Source organism: Pogoniulus pusillus, chromosome Z, assembly GCF_015220805.1.
Source record: "Pogoniulus pusillus isolate bPogPus1 chromosome Z, bPogPus1.pri, whole genome shotgun sequence".
Taxonomy (NCBI): domain Eukaryota; kingdom Metazoa; phylum Chordata; class Aves; order Piciformes; family Lybiidae; genus Pogoniulus; species Pogoniulus pusillus.
The window spans coordinates 35,284,954-35,310,006 of NC_087309.1; the positions used below are offsets into that span (position 1 = coordinate 35,284,954).

At 42.7% G+C, this 25,053-nt stretch overlaps 2 protein-coding genes across 4 annotated transcripts in view; one reads left to right on the forward strand and one right to left on the reverse strand.

The window, feature by feature from the left end:
- RASA1 (RAS p21 protein activator 1) overlaps window positions 1–9,996 on the forward strand; it is a 76,537-nt gene extending 66,541 nt beyond the window's left edge. Inside the window, exons 22-25 of the mRNA XM_064140805.1 lie at window positions 631–719; window positions 6,574–6,651; window positions 7,924–8,058; window positions 9,094–9,996. Of these exons, the coding sequence (XP_063996875.1) occupies window positions 631–719; window positions 6,574–6,651; window positions 7,924–8,058; window positions 9,094–9,177 (386 nt within the window). The 3' untranslated portion in view covers window positions 9,178–9,996. The remainder of the gene's footprint in view (window positions 1–630; window positions 720–6,573; window positions 6,652–7,923; window positions 8,059–9,093) is intronic.
- On the reverse strand, window positions 9,791–24,558 carry CCNH (cyclin H). 3 transcript variants are annotated; one of them, XM_064140807.1, is made up of 11 exons: window positions 24,409–24,558; window positions 24,124–24,246; window positions 22,769–22,842; window positions 22,290–22,500; window positions 21,847–22,010; window positions 17,445–17,515; window positions 14,530–14,641; window positions 14,011–14,071; window positions 13,764–13,813; window positions 11,475–11,606; window positions 9,791–10,346 (listed from the first exon to the last, which is right to left on the reverse strand). In XM_064140807.1, the coding sequence occupies exons 1-10, from the start codon at window positions 24,523–24,525 to the stop codon at window positions 11,510–11,512; spliced, it is 1,080 nt and encodes a 359-aa protein (XP_063996877.1). In that variant the 5' UTR covers window positions 24,526–24,558; the 3' UTR covers window positions 9,791–10,346; window positions 11,475–11,509. The 3 variants fall into 3 exon arrangements, with proteins under 3 accessions (XP_063996877.1, XP_063996876.1, XP_063996878.1); XM_064140806.1 differs by lacking the exon at window positions 9,791–10,346 and having other exon boundaries at window positions 11,381–11,606; window positions 24,409–24,557; XM_064140808.1 differs by lacking the exons at window positions 9,791–10,346; window positions 13,764–13,813 and having other exon boundaries at window positions 11,414–11,606; window positions 24,409–24,553.
- Between the last annotated feature and the right edge of the window lie 495 nt (window positions 24,559–25,053).

Here is a 25,053-nt window from a genome sequence, read left to right on the forward strand (position 1 = left end):
CATTTCACACCTGGTTTTCAGCCAGGCCATTTACCATAACTGGAGAGAAAAACAATTTTGTAAGAAACAAATGCCCCTTCCTTTGGTAAAGCAAGTTTTAAGTCAATGGTTAATACAAAGTGCTAAGTGTAATGATAATTACAGCAGCTGACTTATTTCATGGGAACACAAGCTAAGATTTAATGTAGTGTTTTACTCTGGTTTTCTGTTGCCAGTAACTCAAAGTATAATTTGTATGTCTTGTCACTTATGGGTATACACAAATGAGGAATAAGGTAAACCTGCCCTTTTAAAGAAAATTAACAACAAATAATCCTCCTTTCAACAGAACAGTTTCCTTTTTGTGAAAATGGTTCTTACCTCACCTAACTCTTACTAACACCACTTTATTTTGCATACATGTTCTGTATGTAACTATTACAGAAAATCAGATATTTGTATTAGTGTTTTCGTGGACATTATTAAAGCAAGGTAAGTTTGTCACCAAGTGACATCTTCCACATGCAGTTCTGTGATAAAATTAAAAATACTTTTAATGGAAAAAAAATGAATGAAGAGCTTTACATTTTTGTGAGTGCTGTAAGTTTTGGACAGAGCAGCTTGTAACTCACTGCTTTCTGTTCCTGCCAGATTCTCCTTCTCCCACTGCTGCAAGAACACTGACGCTGGTCGCCAAGTCTGTGCAGAATCTAGCAAATCTGGTTGAATTTGGAGCTAAGGTGAATATGAGTAGCCCAGAACTGATGTGTAACTACGTTTCAGTGTTCCTGTGTAATACCTGCAAAAATAAGTTGCCATCTTGTTGTGCAAAGCCTGAGACATGACCTTTTGTCCTCATAAGCAGGGAGCCCTCCCTTATGCCATTTCTTCTATCCTTTTTCATTTAAACAGGGTGTGGGTCTGAACCAGAGCAGCCAAACTGTGAGGAAGCAATACTGCAACTCACAGTAACACTGTTAGATTCCATAAAGATTCTGAATCTGGCAGTGGGAACACCAGCTGTTAAAATCACCTATGAACTGATTTACCATACCAGATATTGAAGCTGTAAGAACACAGATAAACCCAGCTTCTAGGAGTGTGTGGTGCATTCTTTTTTCTCTTTGTAGAAGAGCTGCCTCATCTTTGTAACCTCCACTGGACTCTGCAGTAGTTTGTTGTTTCTTCTGAACTGTGGATCCCAGAACAGAACACAGAACTTCAGATGTACCTTGCCAGGGCAGAGTAGAGAGGGAGGAAAACCATCCTCAGCCTTCTATTCCACACACATATTCTATCTGTATATAGTAATTAACTTTCAGATGGTGACTAATCAAGCCTAAATTCCCATCTTGGTATCAATTACCTGATTCTGAAACAAATTAAGAACTGAAACTCAACTGTTCCACTTCCCCCGAGTTCACTCTGCCTTTATTTACTCCTTACATTGCTATTTTCTATAGTAGAGCACTTTCATAGAATCATAGAATCAGTCAGGGTTGGAAGGGATCACAAGGATCATCTAGTTCCAACCCCCCTGCCATGGGCAGGGACACCCTACACTAGATCAGGCTGGCCACAGCCTCATCCAGCCTGGCCTTAAACACCTACAGGGATGAGGCTTCAACCACCTCCCTGGGCAACCCATTCTAGGGTCTCACTACTCTCATGCTGAAGAACATCCTCACATCCAGCCTGGACCTACCCATTTCCAGCTTCATTCCATTCCCCCTAGTCCTCTAACTCCCTGATATCCTAAAAAATCCCTCTCCAGTTTTTTGGTAGGCCCCCTTAAAGCATCCCTTCTATTTGTATTCATTTTCATACTGCTAGACACAATTAATGTAAACCAAATGTACCTGTTGCTCAGACTGCAAACTGCAAACTGGCAGCTTCAGCCCCAGCTAGCTCTATGGCTGTGTTGTGGTGTTTAGAGGAGAACAGGGTGTTCCATGAGACATGAAGCCTGAGAGAGAGGAGATCCCACAAGATTCGGCATCTCTCTCTGTGCCTGAGAGGGTGATGTGTCTGGGGCATTGTCGGGGAAACCACGCGATTTAAACCCTTTGAAACCAGAAGGGGCACTCAGACTGCAGACTCTGAGAGAGTGGCTTTCTTGCTGGTTGGGATGCAGTGAGCGAGCACATCAGGGATGGGGTGTGGTCAAACAGCTGGGAGCATGTGGCCATTGTGCAGGCAGGTTTTGGTTTTGGGTTTTTTTTTGTTGGTTGGGTTGGGTTTTTTTTTTCCTTTTTTTTTTTTTCCCAGAGAGTGGAGCATCCCCTCCTTCTTCCCTGAGCCAGCATCTCTTGTGAGAGAGGCAGGTGAAGCATAGGCAGAGGTGCATCTGTAGTAGGTGATTTAAACACCTGCAAATCAAACTGGAGCAATCTGTGTCTGCGATCTCAGGCTCTGGGGCTGCTCTGTCACTATGGCAGGCTGGAGAGCTGGTACTGCATGGCACAGTGCCTTCCAGAGAGCAGAAACTAGTCAGAATGTGGAGAGCAGAGCATCCCCTCCTTCCCTGAGCTGGTCTCTCTTGCAAGAGAGGCAGGTGAAATGTGAGCAGAGCCTCAGCCACACTGGGTGATGTAAATGCCCCAAGAGTGCAGGGATCTAATATCACCCAACAAAGTCAGCAGAGAGAGGTTCTGAGTCACTTGGGTTTGTTGTTGAAGTTTTCTTGAGGTAACCCATGTGATCATGGGTAGGAACAGCAGTGGTTGCAATTTGGTGTAAAGTGGTTACCAAAACAACTGTGTCGATTCAGAGGTCCATCATAAACATGGAGGTGTCCAGGCCTCTGGCTGTGGGGAATGCTGGACTCTCTCGCTTGTCATGGTCAGACTGCAGGATCTACACCTGTGTCCCCTGTGAGCAGGTGAATAACCTACTCAGCCTAGAAAGAGGAATTTGAAAGGCTATGCATTATTGGGGAGTGTGATAGGAAGCTGGACTGGTGGAATCAAGCTCTACTGTCCCTTAAACAGTCTGAACAGGTACGTGAAAATCATGACACTGAGAGCTCCCTACCCTCTTGCTAGCTTTCCAAACAGGACGACTCAGAAACTGAAGATCAGTGGAGACAAATTCCTTTCAAGTGTGGCAGGTGTGGCACTCCAGTAGCCACAGAACCCCCTCAGGTGCCCCTGAAGAATAGATTTGTTGTTTGTGGTGAACCTGTTTTCACCAAAAGCAATGTTCTGCAAGTGAAATCAACCAGCACTAACTATGAAAGCCTGTCTAATTTAACATCATTCAGAGAGGCTTAGGAGGGAGCAAGCCTATTAAAACATCTTCAGTTAAGATGAAAAGACAGGTGCTTGTCATCAGAGACTCACTTCTGAAGGGTGTTGAGGGCCCTATATGCAGGCCTGATCCAGTCTTTAGGGAAGTATGTTGCCTCTCTGGGGCCAGGGTTAAGGATGTAGTGGGAAAACTTATTAGCCCTGTCCATCCAATTGGTTACTGCCTGTTGATGGTTTTCTGAGTAGGCTTAAGAAGTAATGAAGACTTCAGAGCCCTGAAACAAATGGTGAAGGGGTCAGGAACACAGGTAGTTTTTACCTCTGTCACACCAGTAGCTACACCTGATGAGGGCGCAGACATAAAAAACTAGCAGATTAATGCCTGGCTATGGGTCTGGTGCCAACAGCAGGATTTTGTTCTTTAATCATAAGCTGTTCTACAAGCTGCTGACTACTAGCCTGCTGACTGTAGATAGGAAATGCTTGTCTCTAAGAAGAAAAAGAATCCTGAGAACTAGCAGGGCTGGTTGATAGGTCTTTAAAATAATTTTGAAGGGGGTATAGGTAAAAACAGGTTTACTGAAGAAAAACCTGGGACAATTGTGAGGCAGGATACAAGCTCCAGTGCTATCCCAGATGCAGTAGGGGATGGTGGATTATGTGATACCCACAATGGTAACAGATGCTCCTCTACGAAGTCTCTGAAGTATCTCTATACCAATGCAAGAAGCATGACAAGCAAGATGAACTAGAGATCTGGGTGCAGTCATGAGGCTATGATCTCATCACAGTTACAGAGACATGGTGGACAGCTTGCATGACTGGAATGTGGTAATGGATGACTATGTACTTTTCAGGAATGATAGACTGACAAGGTGAGGTGGTGGAGTTGCTCTCTGTGTAAGCAACTAGAATGCATTAAGCTTAACCCAGGGAGAGATGATCAAAGTGTTGAAAGCCTATGAATCAAGGGACATGCAAACATGAATGATGTAGGTGTTTACTACAGGCTACTAATCCAATAAGCTGTTGATGAGGCCTTCTACAGGCAGCTGAAAGTAGCTCAAGATCAAGTGCCCAGGTGCCCTGCCAGTGCAGGATCACCTATACCAGATCACACAGGAATGCATCCAGGAGAGTCTAGAATATCTCCAGAGAGGGAGACTCCACAACCTCTCTGGGCAGCCTGTTCCACTGTTTTGTCACCCTCACAGTGAGATGATTTTTTTTCCTCATGTTTTCATGGAACTTCCTATGCCTCAGCTTCCACCACTTACCTCTTGTCCTGTCATTGGGCATCACCAGGAAAAGCCTGATTCCGTCCTCTTGGCACTCACCCATTACATATTTATAAATGTTAATGAAATCATACTTCAGTCTCCTCTCCAAGCTAAAGAGCCACAGCTCCCTCAGTCTCTCCTCATAAGCAAAATGTTCCATTCCCTTAATCATTTTTGTGACTCTGCACTGGACTCTTTCAAGCAGTTCCCTGAGGCCCTTCTTGAACTGAGGGGCCCAGAACTGGACACAATATTCCAGAGTAGCAGTTGAGGAGAAATTCTCATGACCTACTAACTACAGACCTTCTAATACACCCCAGAATGGCAATGGCATTGGCCTTCTAGGCCACAAGAGCACATTGCTAGCTCATGATCAACCTTCCATCCACCAGGACCCCCTGATCCCTCTCCCTTTCACTGCTCTCCAGCAGGTCAGTCCCCAGCCTATACTGATCCCTGGGGTTGTTCTCTCCCAGGTGCAGACACTACACTTGCCTTTGTTGAACTTGTTGTATTTCTCCCTGCCCAACTCTCCAGCCTAAGTCTTGCTGAATAGCAGCATAATCTTCCAGTGTGTCATCAGTAAACTTCCTGCACGTTGTGTCTTCATCCAGGTCATCTATTCACCTGGCTATGTCCTCATAAAAGGCTATCCCTTGGAAATACCATGTTGGCTGCTCCGTATGACCCCCTTGTCCTTGATTTGCCTAAGCACAGTGCTGAGGATAAATTGCTCCATTACCTTTCCAGGGATGGAGATGAGGCTGACTGGTCTATACTTAACCTGGGTCATCCTCCTCACCCTTTTTGAAGATTGGAGTGATGTTTTATTCCTCCAGTTCCCAGGCTCCTCTCCTGACCACCGTGACTTACTGAAGATGGTAGAGGGTGGTCTGGCAATAACCTCTGCCAGCTCCCTCAGCACCTGCAGATGCATGCATCAGAACCCACAGATTTATGGGTGTTCAGATTTCTTAACTGTTCCCTAAGCCAGTCCTCATCAACCAAGGAAAACTGCTCCTTTGTCAGGTCTTCCACAGAGGCCTCGGGTCTGGGGCTCCTGAAGACAGTCTCCAGCAGTATACATGGAGACAAAGGCATTCAGTAACTCTGCCTTTTTTGTGTCCTCTGTCACTAGGGGACTCGCCTCATTCAGGAGAGGGCCTACGTTGCCTCTAGCTTTAGTTTTTCCTACAGTATAATTGAAGAAGCCCTTTTTTTTTTGTCCTTGACATTCCTTGCAAGGTTGGATTCCAAGGAGGCCTTAGCCTTCCTAGTTGCTCCCTGCATCCCCTGGCAAATGCTGTTATACTCCTCGCAGGATACAAAGTTGAACATAGAAAATTTCATCTCAACATGAGGAGAAACCTCTTTACAGTAACACTGACAGAGCACTGGAACAGGTTGCTCAGAGAGGTTGTGGAGTCTCCTCTGGAGGCTTTCAAGACCTGCCTGGATGCATTCCTTTGCAGACTACCTGGGTGATCCTGCTTTTGGCATGAAGGTTGGACTCAGTGATTTTTGGAGGTCCCTTCCGACCTCTGTCATTTGATGATTCTGATTGCCCTAGAAAACTCCAGCTTTCAATGCAGTTTTATTACAACACCAAGAGGACATAAAAAAAAATTAGTCTATCTTAGTTCCCAGGCCAAAACACAGCCAAAGACTAATCTGTTGCCTTAGGTGTGTCTTCAGGCTGACATTTAAAGTTATTTCTCTGACACACAGAACTTGTAATGTAGATGTTAATGACAGAACTCCTGCTCATACCTTTGAAAGCTGAGCATTTGTTCATTGTTACTAGGCACTAAAGACATCCTTCTGAATGTAAATTCATGTCAGTATGCATATGGCAGGAAATTTCTTAAGTCCTCTGAACAGAATTAAATATAGGGGTTGGAAGGGACTTCCTACCTGAGGTCTGTCATCTGACATTTGATGTTCACTTGAAAAACTAAGATCACTTGAGATGACCGACTAATTTTTGCAGTCATTTGACTGCACCGTATTCACTTCAGTTACTTTGGCATTGATTTGTTCTAATGAATGCTTTTAAAAATTAATAGGAGCCATATATGGAGGGGGTCAATCCATTCATCAAGAGCAACAAACATCGCATGATCATGTTCTTGGATGAACTTGGGGTAAGTGGTTAACAAAACTTCACTGGAAGTTACACAGCAACACTGTAAATGAAAAATTCTTTATACTTCCTATTAATTACCGCAAGAATGCACCAGCTCCCACACAATATTGAATGCTTATAGCAATAGATTTCTCTTGTTCATGTTGAGAAACTGCATATTTAAATTCCTATCAGGGAATTTAAACCACCAACTGTCATCTTAGACTTTATTTATTTTGTGTCTCTGTAGAAATTAAAGGCTGAAATATGTTTTTTTATAACTGAGGATTATAAACTTTGGCCACAAATACTTTAAAAATACTGATCTTGAAAACCCCAAAATTCTTACCTGTGTCATTGAGATTGAAATTTTTTATTGCTTTAAAACAGTTTGAATTTCACTTCTGCATTACCAAATGTGTCACTGTGTATATTCTAGATATTGTAGTTTTAAAGTATGCTACAGTCACTGTGTTATTTTAAAGAGCTGCTGTTTTGTGTATGACAGCTGTAACATGAGTTAGGTCCTCTTGTTTTATTTGTATATTTTTACACCAAGAATCCATCTAAAACAAATGTGCCCAGCTTCTTGAATTGATCTCTTAAAAGTGACCTAGAAGATGTCTCAGAGTATTTTGTTAAGATACAAAAATGAGGGTAGCATTCAGGCAGATTGTCAGTGTTACCTTTTTCTGGGTAGATTGCAATTTCTGCATATCATGATACATGAATTTTCTTTAAGTGACAGGTTTTTCATGAGGTTTCTGAAAATTGCTGGTTTGAGAATAACAGCTGGACTAATCTACTCTTGATGACATTGGTTTATGACAAATTAGTTGAGTTACTAGGTAGTTAATTAGTCAGTTGATAGTTACAGGTCTTTCCTGAAGTTTTGTTGCTGCTGTTCTCTCATTTTAGATTTCTTTTTTTTTTTTTTAAGCACCTAATGGATAAATCTCCCTCATTTAAGGGAAGGTTACAAGTCTCTAAATGTGGTAGCTTTCTGCTCAGTTCAGTGGTAATGTGCCAGTCAATACCAGATCTTTGAGCATTTCTGGCAGGAGCAGAAATTGCAAGATACTCATAAAACACATCTCTCCTCCATTTATGAGGAGAGAAGGAAATCTCTAAGTTATAACAGAAAGGTGGGCTAGAGACTGAGCTGCAGAGTCAAACATCGCAGTATTTGCTTGTGGTACAAAACAAATGTGTCGGCTGTAGAGACAGAATTTATCTCCCCAGATGCTTGGCATCCTACATCTGCTCTCATCTCTTTTTCTTGTTGTTGAAGAATGTTCCGGAGCTTCCAGACACTACAGAGCACTCTAGAACTGACCTGTCTCGTGACCTGGCAGCCTTGCACGAGATATGTGTGGCACACTCAGATGAACTGCGGACGCTCAGTAACGAGCGAGGTGTAATGCAGGTAAGGACAGAGGTGCGCCTCCAGCTGCTCTCTGGAGTCTGGGTCCTTCTGTAGTACTTCTGGCTGGTACCAGGACTGAACATTTTAAGGTACTTGCATTTCACCAGGAGCCTGTCAGCAGTAAAGCTTAAAACAGCTACAACAAGCATAAAAAATTGAAAGGCTTTGAAGACAGGTCTTACGGGAAATGGTTGAGGGAACTTAGGCTGTTTAGCTCTTCAGAAGAGGAGGCTGATAGGAGTCCTTATTGCCCTCTGCAACTACCTGAAAAAAGGTTGGAGTGAGGTGGAGGTCAACATGCAGCTAATAACAGCACAAGAGGAAGCGGCCTTAAGTTGTGTTAGGGGAGGTTCAGATTGGCTATTAGGAACAGTTTCTTCACAGAAAGTGTTCCCATGCATTAGAACAAGTTGCCTGGGGCGGTGGGGGAATCACCATCACTGGAGGTGTTTAGAAGACATATGGATATGATGCTAAGGGGCATGGCTTAGCGGTAGTAACTTAGCAGTGGTGTTGGGATTGTGAGCTGTAGACAACTGGTTGAACTTAATCTCAAAGGTCTGATCCAGCCTCAAGAGTTCTGTGTTTTTAGTATTTAGTCCAAAGTTTTGTTTCTTCATTCAACAAACCTAAAGAAGTTACTTTAAAGGTTCCAGAGGAAGTCTGAGTTTCTAGAGGAAGCTTAAACCCACCAAACAACTGTCCTCTGACAGGCTTTCGGGGTCATTAGTTTTAGCATCTTGGTTTTTCATTAGCTTTCTAGTGATAGCTCACTTCTGCTTTCTAATTTGCCAGAAGTACATTTGTTAAACCACAGAGATCCATAGGTGGAGAGGCAAAGTTCACAACAGCATTTTAGACTTCCCTTTCCAAACTGATGTCTCACTGACTGCAAAACTAGCTGATTCCTTTTTTTGGTTTCATTATAAACTACCCAGTAGCAGGTCTGATAGACTAATGCTGAAAACCCCTCTCAGGCAAGACTGTTCTGTTTTCAGTGGCTAATGCACAGTTTCACTGACTCCCTTTCTACAGCACGTTCTTAAGAAGCTTCTGGCTATTACCGAACTGCTTCAACAAAAACAGAATCAGTATTCAGTGTCTAACAACACCAGGTAGCAGCCCTCTACCTGAATTCTGCACGGATCCAGCATGCCCAACATGGCGACTCACACCAGTACCACTTTTTTCTTGCTCTTGCCAAAAAAATAGCACACCCTATCACATTCCCAGTGATGTGTGAACTATGCAAAAAGAACAAAGATCCTGTTGGTGAATGATAGTACCAGCAGCTTTTTTTTTTTTTAAGCTATCTGTGCAGGACATTTGCACTTTTTTTCCACTTGGAAACAGTTTTCACAACCTCTGAGCCTTTGGTGTACAGTTCACCTTCCACAAAGAAAATGCTGTGACTGTAGTCTTGAACTTTTGAAAACTATTTTCAGCACCTCTGATTGCCAAAGTTTTGCTGTCTTGTTGGAAAAGAATTATCAACTGACATGAAACATGTTGTTCTGACAGCTGCATATAACTGGATAACATTTCTTACTGTAATGTCTGACTGGTTACAATAATTACGACTTTTGACTGTTTCAGCCACTTCTAACTTGTATTTACAGTTTCCAGAATTTGATGTTATGGTAGAAACAATCTTTACTGTACACTTTTTTTTACCATGCTGTTTCTCTTGCTGGAATCATATTGATAAAGAATATGGAGAACAATGGGGGTATTTTCAGCTTTATTTTTTTGTTTGTTTGTTTTTTGTTTTGACGGGCCACTGATTCAGGCAGAAAGAGTTCTTCTGTCAAGAACCGTATATTCAGATAAATCACAATGCTTTGTAAAATGTTTACAACAGTAAATAATTTCAATTCATTAAATTTATTGATCATTGTATCAGACATGCATGCATTCATTAAACCATTTTATAAAATATGTATTGGTTTGTCTTATCTGTACTGTAAATCTAGCCAAAATATTTTTTATAAGGAACGGTTAAGTTTTTAAAATAAATCAAGCTGCAATCAGCTCTGGCTGGAAAAGGGCTAGCTGGCTGCTGTGGAGATTTGTTACACATGCATATTCACACAGTGTCATTTTTATAGCATGAATCCTCAGAACAGCTTTACCTTGTCCCTGTGGCTTAATCTGTACATCACTCACAAGGTGAGAAAGTAGATCTTAAAGTTAAAATATATGGTGGCGTCAGAGGGTGTTTCAGCATCGCCTTTTGTAACAGCATTAGTGCACATCCTCTAGGTCTTCTTGAAGACAGTGGCCCTGTGCTGTAGCAGACAGAAGTGATGCTCTCAAAACCTAATGAAGACTTAATCGATTTTTTCCAGCACTGTACTCTTCTAGACCATCCCATGACAACCTTGATTGATCTGTCATTGTCAAGCCTGTGTTAAAATGAATACCTTTTCCCTGAGATGCAGGTTTTTGTTGTGTTTTTGTTGTTTTTTCCCTGTGTGCAGTCTGTGTACCCCTAGGTTACAGGCATCCCAGTTTGCAATTTTTTTTTTTAAATGATGAAGTAACTGCTGAAGGCTCTGCTTCAGTATGTGTTTTAAGCTGTGTTAAGTCACACCTCCCTCACCTAACTATGAAGGTGGTGTGGAAATGGTGCCAGGCTCCCTGCACTGAAATTGAGAGAGCTGCTTTTCTAGTGGGACCAGAACCTTGCTCTACAATTTGTCAAAACTGAAGGGGATAAGGTGAGTTGGCTAAGTGTAGCTAGCATAATATGGTAAAAGTACAAACTAGGGAGAACAAATGTGGGTAGCTATTTACCCATCACAAACAAAACACAGTGATGGGAACAAAAGGAAGAAACTCCCAAAGTTGCATGTACTGTAAAACTGCTTACATTCTGAACACTGCATGAAAAGGAGACAGACTTTGCTCTGGATCTGAAAACATTTCACCACTAAGTATTTTTTAAGTCATTCCCAGTTGCCCCCTAGTTAAGTTGGTCAAAACAATCTAATCTGAGATCTCATTTGCAGACTAAAGTCACACAAACATGATTATTACTTTTGATATTGTAAAACATGTTGCTAGAGCCTCCTGGTACATTTCAGGAGAGCCTCCCAAATCTATCAAGTCATATGAACACACCTATTATTCCTTTAGATGCTTCAGTGACAAGCTTGGGAAGAGGGGAGCACACCCTGCTTTAAAGCATATAATGGTCTGTTATCAGCATTTGTTCAGGTCTGCCACTGCCATGCTGCAGTCCTGTATGGAAGTCACATCTCAAACCAAAGCTCTTCTGTGAGTGACAGATCTCTTAAAGCAAACATTTCTTACTCATGTCTGACCTTGAATAGAGAGTTTAATGGAACTATAATTATTTTAGCAATATTAAATTCTTTATTGCAAAGGCATAGAAAAACTGACAGAATAAATACCTCGTGACACAGTAAGGAACCTGTGGCCAACAGGCTCAGACTTGACACTGAAGAGCAATTCCTGCAGTGGTAGGATTCCATCTTCCTTCAAGATTACATCGAGTCCATAAGATCATCATCAGACCACTCTTCCTAACAGAAGGGAAAAAGCAATCCCTTGAGCAAGGTATGAATCTGGTGTGTGGGCCAGGCACTGCCTTGCTGTAGAACACATGCTGTCACTGTATGCTATTTAGAGAGAACTTCACTGACACACAGACCTTTCCCTATCTCTGAACTGTGCCTGCTATCACCATCCTTACATAGCAAGTTTAAACTGAGCTCTTGTGTACTTGACAGATGAGCATTTTTGCCAGGTACATGATCGTGCTTACCTTGCACACTTCATTCTGCTTCTCACAATCCCCCAGCAATTAGTTATCCATCCTGGTTAACTTACAAGCTGAAGTGGCAGCTCATCAAGGCCTGCACACAAGTCACTTGATGAAATGTGGGTTTATCAACTTCCCCTTCAGATTCTCATGACATTTTTGATCTAAGATTCAGCAGTTCCTGGCTGTGACAACATAAGGGGACATTCCCTTTCCTTAAGCTCCCCAATACTTTGGCTTTCTGCTGAATCTCACTCCCACTTGTAAGTGTAAGCACACCTGAAGATGTTTCTGTAAGTATGCTCTCTTAGGAGACTCCAATTAAGTTTTGGGGTTTTTTTTCCAGTGTTCGTTTACATTTTTTTTTGTCATGCCCCTCCCAGGCAAGCTCACAGTAAAAAGCTGCACTAGTATCTTGTGCTTTTAATGCCTTTAATCACTTCGGCATCCAAGTCACCTGTGGCCAACCAGTTCCCACTGTATCTCTCCACCACTTGAGACTGATTAGCTCTAAGTACCAGTTGCAGCCTTGCTCTTAACTTCAGCTGAACACCATTAGGCTGATTGTGCACTTATATACTTCAGCCTAATTACTTGCAGATGTAAGGCTGCTGTTACCAGCTGACTACAGCTGTGAAGCCTCAAGGTTGGAGCAGTACGCACACTCTATGCTTTCAAAACATCAGGTCACACTTTCTCCTTTACATCCCGGGCAACTCAGATCTACTCCTGCAGATGGTAATTACTTATAAATCAAACTACACAAGCGCAGGCCCTTGGCTGTTCAGCTACATGAGTGTTTAAAAATCTTAGTTTCAAGAGCTACCAAAACTCTGCCAGAGGTCACTGTGAAATGCTGTATGCTAGATTTGTCCAATCAGTTTACTGTTTTGCAAAAAAAAAAGTAAAAATTAATAAGAAACCCAAATACTGAAACTACTTCCAACAATAGTGGTATAACTAAAATAAGATCCACCTTCCTCCCCCACACTTTGAATTAAACTGGGAAGAATGAAGTGAATCTCTGAAGTTCAGGCTGAAGCTTTATCCAGCTCCTTTTGAGAGACTTAAAAGTTTTTTGTGCTACTTGTGTTGAGTGCTACTGTATTTAGGTGCCAGTTTCAATGTGCTTTTTAAGACTGGTGTTTTGAGCAAAACTAGTCAAAGCTTTTACAGCATCAAATAATTGCCATAAAACATGCTTGATGTGCCTCATTTTATAAGACACTTTGAATGCTGATTTTTTAGATTCTAGTCTGATGTGACAGCAGCAACCTCCTATGATAGCTTATAGCAGCAAGACTCCTTGATATACAAAGCTCATACACTTTATGGTAAGATTTTGACAGATTTCTAAACAATGTAATTAAGGTGTCTGACTATGAAGACATGCAATGTCTTCCTTATCAAAAGCAGTCCAGTTAGGAAGGTTCTTTACAAAGCTATTCCTCCACCAGAATGTTTTGTCTACATCTTCCAATCAGTGTCACAAATGAAAGCTCTAAAAGGTGCTCAGGTAAGTCAGAAGGATTATCTATTTTCATCTGTTGAGCCACCAACCCTTAGTCTGTCTTCACCTCATTTTTGCTTGGTCTTACAATCTGCAGTACAAGCTACCCATCTGCAATTGATGCAAGCCTCAAACTGGCTGACTTCTGCTTTGTGCAAGAAGCCAAATAAAATAAATAAAAACAGCTTTAGAAATGCTTGCCATCAGAAAACATACCAAGAGACCCTGCTTCAGGATACACTCAAATTTCAGTAGCATTCTGGGAAAGGAGATTCCACCTGCTAAGATACATTTCTCCTCAGGTGTTCAGTTCCTGGCCTTCCAAAACTGCCTTTCATCACAGTATTCTGGATCTCAGTTTCACAGCTGTTTCTCCTCACTGACATCACGAAAGTTCAAGCTTAGTACCTTCCTGCATGTGATGTTATTCCATGGCTGTTCTGTGGTTTGTTGCAACTCTGAAAGCACAGGAAAACAGGCAGGATGGCCTGCTTGTTCCTCTCCCTCAGGAAGAAGAACAGCCTCAAGCACAGGCTACCATAAACTCCGTCTCAGTTTTTGGCAAGCTGAAAATCATCATCTGAGCAACACATGAAAGCAGTTTGTCTCACTGTGTCACTTTTGTCCTGGACGTTAATGGAACAAGTTTACTGACCTCATCCATTTTAGATTTCTTTGAGACATAATCATCATCTTCATAGCCCTTCCTCTTCTTCCTAATCCCAGTCAGAAAAAAAAAATTCAGAAATTTCATATTTAGCCATAAAATCAGATGATGGACAAATTTGTCACAAAGATACTAATGCCTCAACTATCAGCTTGCTGGAAGTTCAGGTTCCTAAAGTGAAAGGGCAGAAAAGGAAAAAAAAACCAAAAAAATCAGGAATTCCTTTGCTATCCACATACGCAGGATTTCTAGGTCTTATTATCAATTAGTTAATAGAGCTTGCAGTGCAAATTAGCACAAAAGAAAAGGTATTTACACATATTACTGAAAGCACCACTTTTGAGTCTTAGTTCTCAGCTTCCAAAAGACTGAAAGTAAGCACGTGAACAGACATCCTTGTATGTGTATTTAGGTGCTTTAGGTGTTTTCATCACTCACACAGGTCAAAGAAGAGTAACAGCAAAAGAAAAAGCACAACGTGAACACAACAAACAAGTATCTACTTACGGATTTGTATTAAGTGAAAGCTCCAAGCTGTGACACTTCTCCAGTTTCTGCTTCAGAGCAGCAACCTCTTCAGGTCTTGGCAGTTCATATTTCTTTATGAGATTTTTCATGCCTGCAGAAACAACACCACAGCTCTGAGCACACTAAATAATTCCTGCTCTGCTTAGCACTGGGTTTGCAAGGCCAGGACTTGGTACTGAGGGGCTTATAAGGGTGGCTTCAGTGAGGAGAAAAATTTCCACAATTGTGTTTTGCCCATGATAGTAATTGTTGAGTGATCTTTCCCTGTCCTTATCTTGACTCAGGAGCCTTTGATGCTATTTCCCCTGTCCAGACAAACTCAGTGATAGAGTAGTTTTGGTGGGCACAGGGATCAGCCCAACACATTTATGAATTACACAAACTTATTCTAACTATTACTGCTTACCCCTCAGTTAACCTTGAGCCATATATTTATACTCTCATTATAAGAGTATAAATTTTCAAGCAAAATAAAAATGGATCAGAATGGTACAGAGAAAAAACAGAATCTAAGAAGTCCACGCCTCTAAGGTTTTGAAAGCATTGTATCTAGTTTTTAAGCACTCCAAAGACACTGCAAGGCAACATACAAATATTTCAAACAGTCAAAACAGAAAACCTGCCAAGTAAAATCCTCTGTCAGAGCAAGCATTAGACCTTCCAAGTATTAAATCATCCCAGACTGCTTGCTTAGAAAACCTCCCATCCCATACAGCACTCTAAACTTCAGAGGATCAGAGATGATGTGTGAGACTTAACTATCATTTTACATCCAAGATTAATTCCAAGTCAGATCAAGTACAGCAAAAGCTGAGCACAAAGAGCTACACTGCTATGTGCCTTTGGCATTGTTGCTACAATTTACCTTAAGGATATCCAGAATTAGAGTTCACATCACGCTCTTAACAAGCCTCAAAATGCACAGCTATTGTCACGTTCAGCATTTTACCTCATCCTTAAAAAAGACATTGTCTGTAGTCTTAAGAATGCGAATTCATCTACAGCTACCCTTCTAGAAGCAGTATTTTTAACCCTGGCACCAGTTACCTGTACAACTATCTATTTGCAGATGCTTCGTGATTTCCCTCCTGCAAGTGAGGAATAAGTGATCCCAGCATTTCCTTTGCATCTCAGTAATGGATACCTGAAGACTGGATGATTTACTACCAGCAAGAGAAAGGGAAGAGCACCTTAAATTTCATAAATCAAATAGGATATGGGAAGAACACACTCAATGTAGTAATATATAGAATAGAGGAAGGTAATGGAGATGGAGTGGGTCCAGGAGGGGCACAAAGGTTGGAACCCCTCTCCTATGAAGGCAGGCAGAGAGGGTTGGAACTCTTCAGCTTGGAGAAACAAAGGCACCAGGAAGATCTAACAGCAACCTTTCAATATTTGAAAAGAGCCAGCTGTCACAGAGGGGTATTCTACCACCTATGCCAATTGTGGCAGAGATGTGTGCAGGCTGGCTGGGAGACTGAGCTCCATAAAGGCAGATGCTCTGCGGGTGGGCACGCAGGCAGGCGTAAACAAAAAGCAGTGCTGGTGAGTCTAAGCGAGCATGTGGGGGAACCTGAGCACTTTATTCACCTGTGTGCCCCCATTTATTAAATGTGGGGCAAGATTAATGGCCCCTTTGGCCACTAGAATGACCAATCAGGTTGGCAGTTAGTCAAACCTTACTGTAATAGACAAAAGCCACAAGCCTGGACCTCCCAAGTACGGGGGGTCACACGGGCCTCACACTAGGCAGGCACGAGCTGGGTGTGTGGGGGCTTAGACAAGCATGTTCACACAATCAGGCATCCTGGGCAGGCCAGACTTTATGGCACCAGGTCTGTTGTGCCTCTTTGTGCTCGTTTTATGTGTTTACCTCTGGTGCAGGCACAAAAACACGTCCACGCAGGGCAGGCATAAATAAGCCTGTTTTTGGGCCTAGAGGCCCTCCACAACACCAAAAGTGCAGCTAGAGAGGGACTTGACAAAGGCTTGTTGTGACATGACAAGAGGTAACAGCTTCAAATTAGAAGACACTTGATTTAGATTAGACATCAATAAGAAGTTCTTCACCATGAAGGAAAAGGTTGCCCAGAGAAGTTGTGGAGGTTCCAAACCCACAAGTATTGAAGGTCAGGCTGGAAGGAGCAACCTGGTCTAATGGCAAGTGTCATGGCAGGGGAATGGAACTATGTGACCTTTAAGGTCCCTTCCAACTCAAACCATTATGAAATTCTATCAATTTAAAATGGATCTGTAAATTTTAGTGACTTGTATGATACACTCAGTGTCAAAGGCTTCTATTTTTAGTGCTATCACACTCTCATTTTAAAGCATTATCTAATCAGTTCCTTACTGGAAATTTCATATCCCAGCCTTTTTATTTAATCAACAAAAAGGTAAAAATCGGTGTCCTGCATTTCCTATTTTCTTATTAAGCCATGCTAGCATTCTTAATCTTTAATATCAATATATTAAGATGATGTGTAAGTTTGCTAGTGAGACAATCAACAAACCCTAAACATATTCTGAAATATCTGTGCAACTGCAAAAGAGAAGCAAAGTGCAAATCCTGTCTTATCACTTAACATTAAAATCATTTAACCTAGAATAGGTACCCTCTGGTGGCCGAAGTAGCTATGTGCAGCCTTTTGCTTGAAGCTGTCATTTTTCTGACTTAAAACATTATCTCGTTCCCAGAGTACGTTTCTCACTTCTGAAGTCAACTGCTACAACTGCAATGACTGCTCTAAGCAGTATCAGGCCTTTTGCCTTTGAATTTCATCTGTTCATACCCAAGAAAAGTCTGTTCTTCACCCTTGCATCTATAAGCTAAGCAGTTCATTCTACTGTCCATGCTCTACTTTGCTTGTATTCATCCCATCTTTACTTACATTTCATGTTCTCCAGTAGACTGGCTAAGGATGTTTTTTCTTCTTTCAGCGCAAGACTTTCTGATAAATAACTGCAAAGAGACGTGGAGGAATATGTTCTTAAAGTGTCATGGCTTGTGGCAACAACCATTAGTCAATAAAATATATTATTATTCACATCTGTTACAGCTTTGCTTAGTCTAAGAACATTAGCACATCCCAGTTATGGCTATAATGTGATAAGAAGGAAAATCTGTCACTTGCAACATTATTCTGTAAGAATGTTACATCAGCTTTCCCCTAGCCATTACCAAACCAAAGTTCCAGCACTGCACAACTTAACATTTCAAAGTAACCAATGGGTTTAGCCAACTTAAAAATCAAAGTTTCTGTGAATTGCCACACTACCATCCCGCTACTTCAGAGTACGCATGCTGGAAAAAGCAAACACTCCACAAGAGCAGCCTTCAGGAAGAGTTGTGGATCCAAGCTTGCAGGACAGGACTGCTTCTTCTGGCAGCTGAAAGCAAATCCTAAATGCCACCTCGTAAAAGTTTGTGGGTCTCTTCATCTTCCCTGAGATTTAAGTCTTTTTTAAGTAGGAAAATCAATATCTACACACGCAACCTCAGTAAAACTTCAACAAACCAAGATCTGCAGCCACTAAGTAGTTTTATCCCTTCTGGAAAGTGCACTTCTAGTTAAATTGAAAGAAATCAGAAGGCTCCAAAGTATTGATCTGCTCAGTTTGTGTTAACTTCAAACTTAATTCCCAGGCACGCACAGTCCATACTGAAACATGAGCCAGTAGGAAGGTAAGCTGGCAGACAGCTGCTCTTAACATCACTGCCCTTGTAGAATTCAAGTTTCAGAGTATTATTTCACCTTGTGCTGATACCAGGTTAAATAAAAATTAACGTTAATATAGAGCCAGCTATTAACCAGAGCACAGTGGCACTCATTTTTTCCTGAAGGTCTTCTTCACCTGTACAGTAACATGAAAGTTGCCTTCCACATTCCAACCCACCGCTGTAGGCCGATAGAACTTGAACTGCAGCCTTAGCATCTCATGTCCAGCAGTTCAAATCCAGGTAAAGCAACAAAAGGCAAAGTTATAGCAACTGTATGGTGCAGATAGATGAGAGACTTGAGTTCTCTGTGAACATACAAAGGAAGTTCACACACCACGATTCACACATTAACTACAAATCATTCTAGTGTTTTGTAAGCATGCTTTCAGGAATTTTGGTAAAAGTAGTACAGGTAATGCAAGAATGAGATCAACAGTGAACCACGTTGAGGACACTCTCACACTTCTGGAGTGCAGATATTTGAGATTCATTTAGAGCAGGTGAAAGACATGCTTCTTTAAAACAAGCTGTTTGCATTAGGCCCTAGTGCCTGAAAGAGTTACACTCTACATACAAAAAATGCTCACACAGAGCATCATGTAATTAAAACACTCCAGATGTAGCTACTTAAATAATCTAGTGTCTCGACTGGTTTTCTGAAGAAAGCAGGATGTTTTAGCTTCAGAAATAATCAAAACAAACAAACCATGCTTTTCAGCAATGACAGAAAGATATTTGTTAGCACTTCTGCAAACACCAGTGGAAGGAAAAAGCGACAGATTTAAAACATGCAAACTGAACAGCTGTACCAGCCAAATACAGTATTTAGTTTCCACATGCTTAATAACCCTTGTCAGCTCAGTGCAATTTCATCTGAATTGTAGCCTGACACCTTACAAGCCTATTTTTTACTTAAAGTGATTCTCTATCTGTTTCATACTCAGTTTCCACTGTACTTCCATTTTCTTCACTCCAATCTTCAAGGTAAGTCTGAAAAGCTGTTCTCCCTAGGAAGAATTCACGATTTTTTGTTTTCTTCCAAAGGAATACAGAAGCCAGGTACTAACTAATTGTATTGAAAACTCTGTAATTTATTAGGGGCATCAACAGAACCTCCACGCTGGACTTCCGAAGGGCAGACTTCAGCCTATTTAAGGAACTAACTCAGAAAGTTCCTTGGGAAAAAGCCCCTGAAAACAAAGGGGTCCAGGAAGGTTGGACCTACTTCAAGAAAGAACTCCTGAAGGAACAGGAGCAGGCAGTGCCATTGAGCCGGAAGACGACCGACAAGGGAGGCAGCCAGACTGGATGGGCAGGGAGCTGCTGAAGGAATTAAAGATTAAAAAGAGAGTGTATCACCTTTGGAAAAGAGGGGAGATGTCCCAGGAAAGGTTCAAGGAAGTTGCTAGGTCCTGTAGAGGAAAAATTAGAGAGGCAAAAGCCCATTTGGAGCTTAGGCTGGCCACGGCTGTCAAGGAAAATAAAAAAATGTTTCTTTAAATATATGAATGGCAAGAGAAGGGCCAAGGACAGCCTCCAGTCCTTGTTAGAGAGGGGAGTATAGTGACAAAGGATGAGGAAAAGGCAGAGGTGCTTAACACCTTCTTTGCCTCAATCTTCAATAGTGGATAGGCTGTCTCCAGGACAGCTGGACTCCTGAAGTGGTGGATGGAGTCAGGGACCAGTATAGTCCCCCTCTAATCCATGAGGAAGCAGTAAGGGACCTGCTGCGTCATTTGGATCCTCACAAGTCCATGGGACCGGATGGGATTGACCCTAGGGTGCTGAGAGAGCTGGCAGCTGAGCTGGCCAAGCCACTCTCCATCATTTATCAGCAGTCCTGGCTCACTGGAGAGGTCCCTGAAGACTGGAAGCTGGCCAATGTGATACCCATCCACAAGAAGGGTCGTAAGGAGCCAGAAAACTACAGACCTGTCAGCCTGACCTCAGTGCCAGGCAAGGTGATGGAAGAGGTCATCTTGGGTGCCATCACAAAGCACCTACAGGATGGCCAAGGGATCAGGCCCAGCCAGCATGGGTTTAGGAAGGGCAGGTCCTGTCTCACCAACCTGATCTCCTTTTATGATCAGGTTACCCACCTGGTGAATGTGGGGAAGGCTGTGGATGTAGTCTACTTGGACTTCAGCAAAGCCTTTGACAATGTCTGCCACAACAAGCTCCTAACCAAGCTGGTGGCTCATGGTTTGGACAGATTCACTCTGTGCTGGATCAAGAACTGGTTGGATGGCACAGCCCAGAGAGTGGTGGTGAACGGTGCCACATCCAGTTGGCAGCCAGTCACTAGTGGTGTTCCCCAGGGATCAGTGCTGGGCCCAGTCCTGTTCAATATCTTTATTGATGATCTGGACGAGGGCATTGAGTCCAGCATCAGTAAGTTTGCAGATGACACCAAGCTAGGAGCAGGTGTTGATCTGTTGGAAGGTAGAAGAGCCCTTCAGAGGGACCTGGGAAGGCTGGATGGGTGGGCAGAGGCCAATAGGATGAGATTTAACAAGGCCAAGTGCAAGGTTCTGCACTTTGGCCACAACAACCCCAAGCAGCGCTACAGGCTGGGGACTGAGTGGCTGGAGAGCAGCCAGGAGCAAAGGGACCTGGGGGTACTGATAGATAGTAGGCTTAAGGATGAACCAGCAGTGTGCCCAGGTGGCCAAGAGAGCAAATAGCATCCTGGCCTGCATCAGGAACACTGTGGCCAGTAGGACAAGGGAGGTTATTCTTCCCTTGTACTCAGCACTGGTCAGGCCACACCTTGAGTACTGTGTCCAGTTCTGGGCCCCTCAATTCAAGAGAGATGTTGAGGCGCTGGAACGTGTCCAGAGAAGGGAGACAAAGCTGGTGAGGGGCCTGGAGCATAAACCCTATGAGGAGAGGCTGAGAGAGCTGGGGTTGTTTAGCCTGGAGAAGAGGCGGCTCAGGGGTGATCTTGTTACTGTCTACAACTACCTGAAGAGACATTGTATTCAGGTGGGGGGTGGCCTCTTCTTCCAGGCAACCAGCAATAAAACAAGGGGACACAGTCTCAAGTTGTGCCAGGGTAGGTATAGGCTGGATGTTAGGAGGAAGTTCTTCACAGAGAGAGTGATTTCTCATTGGAATGGGCTGCCCAGGGAGGTGGTGGAGGCACCGTCCCTGGAGGTCTTCAAGAAAAGACTGGATGGGGCACTTGGTGCCATGGTCTAGTTGACTGGATAGGTCTGGGTGATGAGTTGGACTGGATGATCTCGGAGGTCTCTTCCAACCTGGTTGATTCTATGATTCTAATTGCATTTAGTCTTTTTTAAATGGAAAAAAAAAGACAACCAAAACACCCCAAAACCAAACAAAAATACACATCCAGAAAAAGAAGCCAAAACAAAGAAAATGAAGCAAACTCCCAAACTCCCCATTAGCAAATCAGTTTTGTTTCAGTTTTTGAAACATACTGAAAGAATGTACCAGACTATTAACAATCAGTAGATACACACTTCTAGTTAAGTATCTCTAGAATAAGACTTTATACAGGAACCAAATAAAATGTTTAAGTGAAACTTAAACCAAAAGGAAAGTATTACCTTTCCATATTAATTCCTGCTCTTGAACCACTAGATAATATGGCAGTGAGAGCTATCTGTGATGGAGCAAAGAGCAGATACGCATCTGTCAGAGCCACTCGATTGAGGAAGTCATCAGCAGATTTTCTCAAAACTTCAGGATTCTCCAGCATCGGATAACGAGTCTAAGAAGCAAGTGTTATGGAAAGTAAGTATCCGGCTCCTCATCTGCTGGTTTGTGAGCTCAGAACACATAGTTCAACAATACTGGAACTTAACTGATGTGTGAAGCTAAAAAGGCAGGTCACAACTAAATAAATTTGCTTTCAGGTATTTGCCTACCACTTTCAACACTTATCTTTTAAGATCACAGGCATTAAAGGATGTAAAGGCTCCCAATACAATCCAGAGTACATTTGTCTTATCTTAGTATATGGAGTGCATAGCATATAAATAAACGGTACCTTGAGATCAATCAGAAATCCCTCAAACGGCCTGTATGGATTGTGGACAATTAGATGAAAGTTCAGTTGCTGAATAAGCAGTAGTTCATACTCCAGTATCTGTTCAAGAGCTTTTTCCTGTCCAACAGGGCTTTCTCGAAGGTTGCTAACAAACTGTGCACTGGACACGTTAAATTCATCTACTTTGCAGGCTAAAAATGCACACGTTAACCTTGAGGAAGGAAAAATAAGAAACAACAAGAAACTGACAAATGCAGCATCCATCTTTTTTTTTAGAGTTTTTAATGACATTCTATCTTCAAAACAACACTTTCTGAACAAAGCATATTTTGCCAAATCGAAACCGGAAGTGACCATACTTGCACTCATATCTAAGCTATTTGATTTTCTGTATAATTTTTTCAGGTCTTTAAGGACAGAAGGATTATATCCCCAGCATTCCAATTAATAGAACAATTTAAGATACGCAGATAACTTACATTATTATCCGAGGATGATACTCCATCACCGAGTTGTTAAGGTAAAAGCGCTTGAAATACATGCAAGCTGTTCCCTAGATAACAAAAGTGAGAGGTATTAAAGCAAAAATGGATCAAGAGGAAAAAAAATCACAGGTTTGAATAGACACTACAGAAGTAAGACACACTAACATGCACACAATGCTGTATCAGTAAATATTTTGAAGTCTAACGCATTTATGCCTGCAAGACTAACAAAAAGCAGCTTGGTTATCTTTCCTTTCTTTTTTATATATATGTTTACGAAGACAACGGTCAGGGAGCCTCAAATATCTTCATGAGAAAACAATACAAAGTGACGTTTAACAACTAACTAGAGGCTGAAAAAAATTATCTTGTAAATTGTGAGCAATCTCAAACATATGGCTTTTTGACTCAGTAAATTGCCTAACATGTCTAACGTTTATGCATCTGTGTGTTTCAAATTACTGATGTGAGTGCCAAACTGCCGTGCTGCTCTGAATCCCACAGGCGTGAAAGTTGCTATTTTCCAAAACCATTACTTGGTGAGTCAGATCCAGCACACGTACTCTACAGGGGTCACTTATTAAATATAAGTTCTGGCTCCAGAGTATGGATATGGATGTCCTATGGATGACTACTACTACACTTCAAATACATTTTCAGAAAAATCATTCTTTATCTTTGTTGCCTACCACACCTGCCAGAAAAAGGAAGGACTGAGAGGGATAACACACATTACACATCTTAATGGCTAGGTAATAAAAGAAACACGGTTTAATTCTTTGCTTCAGCTGTTAAGCTCCACACACTCTCTGTCCTGAAACCAGTTCTGCATTCAATGTAAGCAAGCCCAAAAATATTTTCTTTTCCTGTGTAGGTCAGTTTACCGCCAGCACAGATGCTTCAAACAGCTTGTTTTGAGGTCAGACAAACACCAGTGCTTGAGAAATAACCAAACAACCCAGCTTTTGTACTACCTCCTTTAACTACACCAATCTCATGTTATTCATCATTTATCCATACACCGTTAGGTTTGTTTCTACTCTTTACTTAAAGAAAATACTTCAGAGCTTAAAGTAAAGGGTTTAAAGTCATCCTGGAAAGTGTAACAGCCACAATAAATGGATAAATTTGAAAAATTGGAAACAGCTGTATTGGCCACAAAATAGAAAGTGATAAACCTATGTCTGAAACAGACTGCAGCACTGGAAGTCAAACGAACTTTAAAAGACATCCATGCTCTGAAAACTAAGACAAGCGGCAAGACATGGAGCAAGAAACACGGAAGTGGCAAAGCCTGCATCTCCACTGACCGTAAACAGAAGTCACCCCGAGCCGGCACGGCTGCTTACCACCACGGATTTCGGCATGGCAGGTTTGAAGACGGTGCAGAAGTCCAGCAACCGCTTTTCGTAGTGCTTGCATATCGCCAGCTCCTCATGAGGCTCCAAAAGAACAGGGTCGGTGGGCTGGACCTTGAGACGAAGAAAGCTGTGTCTGAGCTACCTGCTGCGCTTCAGTGTAGCCACCTCCCCCCACCCAGGTGCCGGGGAAGGCTGGCCAGCAGGAGGCCGCAACCGGCCCCGATCTCGGGTCCGCCGCCCCTAGCCTTCTCCTCACGGCCCTCCGCCCCACACCTTCCCACTCGCCGTCACTTTGCCGCGGAACTTGCGGTTTGCTTCGGCCCGGCACTTCGTCAGCTCCTCCTCGCCGCGGAAAGTCCAGTGCCGGCGCTGAGTGCTGCTGTGGTACATGATGGCGGCAGCGGCACGGCCCCTCTGGCCGGCTCGCTTTATGGCAGGCGGCGCGCTTTGCGTCGGGCGCGGGCCGTGCCGGGAGGTGTAGTTTGGCGGGAGAGGGGCGAGGCGCCGCCTTGTGGGCGTGGGGCAGGGGTGGGAGCTGTGCCAGTGCGGATCCGTTACCGCGGGCTTTTGTCAGGGTGCTGGCGGCGGCCAGCGCTGCTAGAATTGGTTAGGCTGGGAAGGACCAGCTGTGGTGGTTTGGGGGTTACCCCACCCCCCCACACTTTTGTATTTGCCCCAGCTAACTCAGACGGACCCTGGGAATATAGATGAAGCAATTTATTTACAGCTAGCAGAATTTACAAGCAGCTATTTACAATATATACAGTTATATACAATTATATACAGAAATATACAAAGGATAAACAATACAAAAGCACAGCTCCCCTCCCAGAAACCTGAGTCCCCAGGAGGGGCTCTCAAACCACCCCAACACCTCCCCCCGGCCCCTCTCAACCTTACCCCAGTTCTCAGGAAGAA

Bases quoted from the DNA above. Each gene is read 5' to 3' on its own strand.
- CCNH (XM_064140807.1), bottom strand. From the start codon at position 24,525: ATGTACCACAGCAGCACTCAGCGCCGGCACTGGACTTTCCGCGGCGAG. The intron at 22,843-24,123 runs GTAAGCAGCCGT...TTTGTTATCTAG, and splicing joins CCATGCCGAAATCCGTGGTG to GGAACAGCTTGCATGTATTT. The intron at 14,072-14,529 runs GTAAGTAGATAC...GACTGGGATTAG, and splicing joins CTTTCACTTAATACAAATCC to GAAGAAGAGGAAGGGCTATG.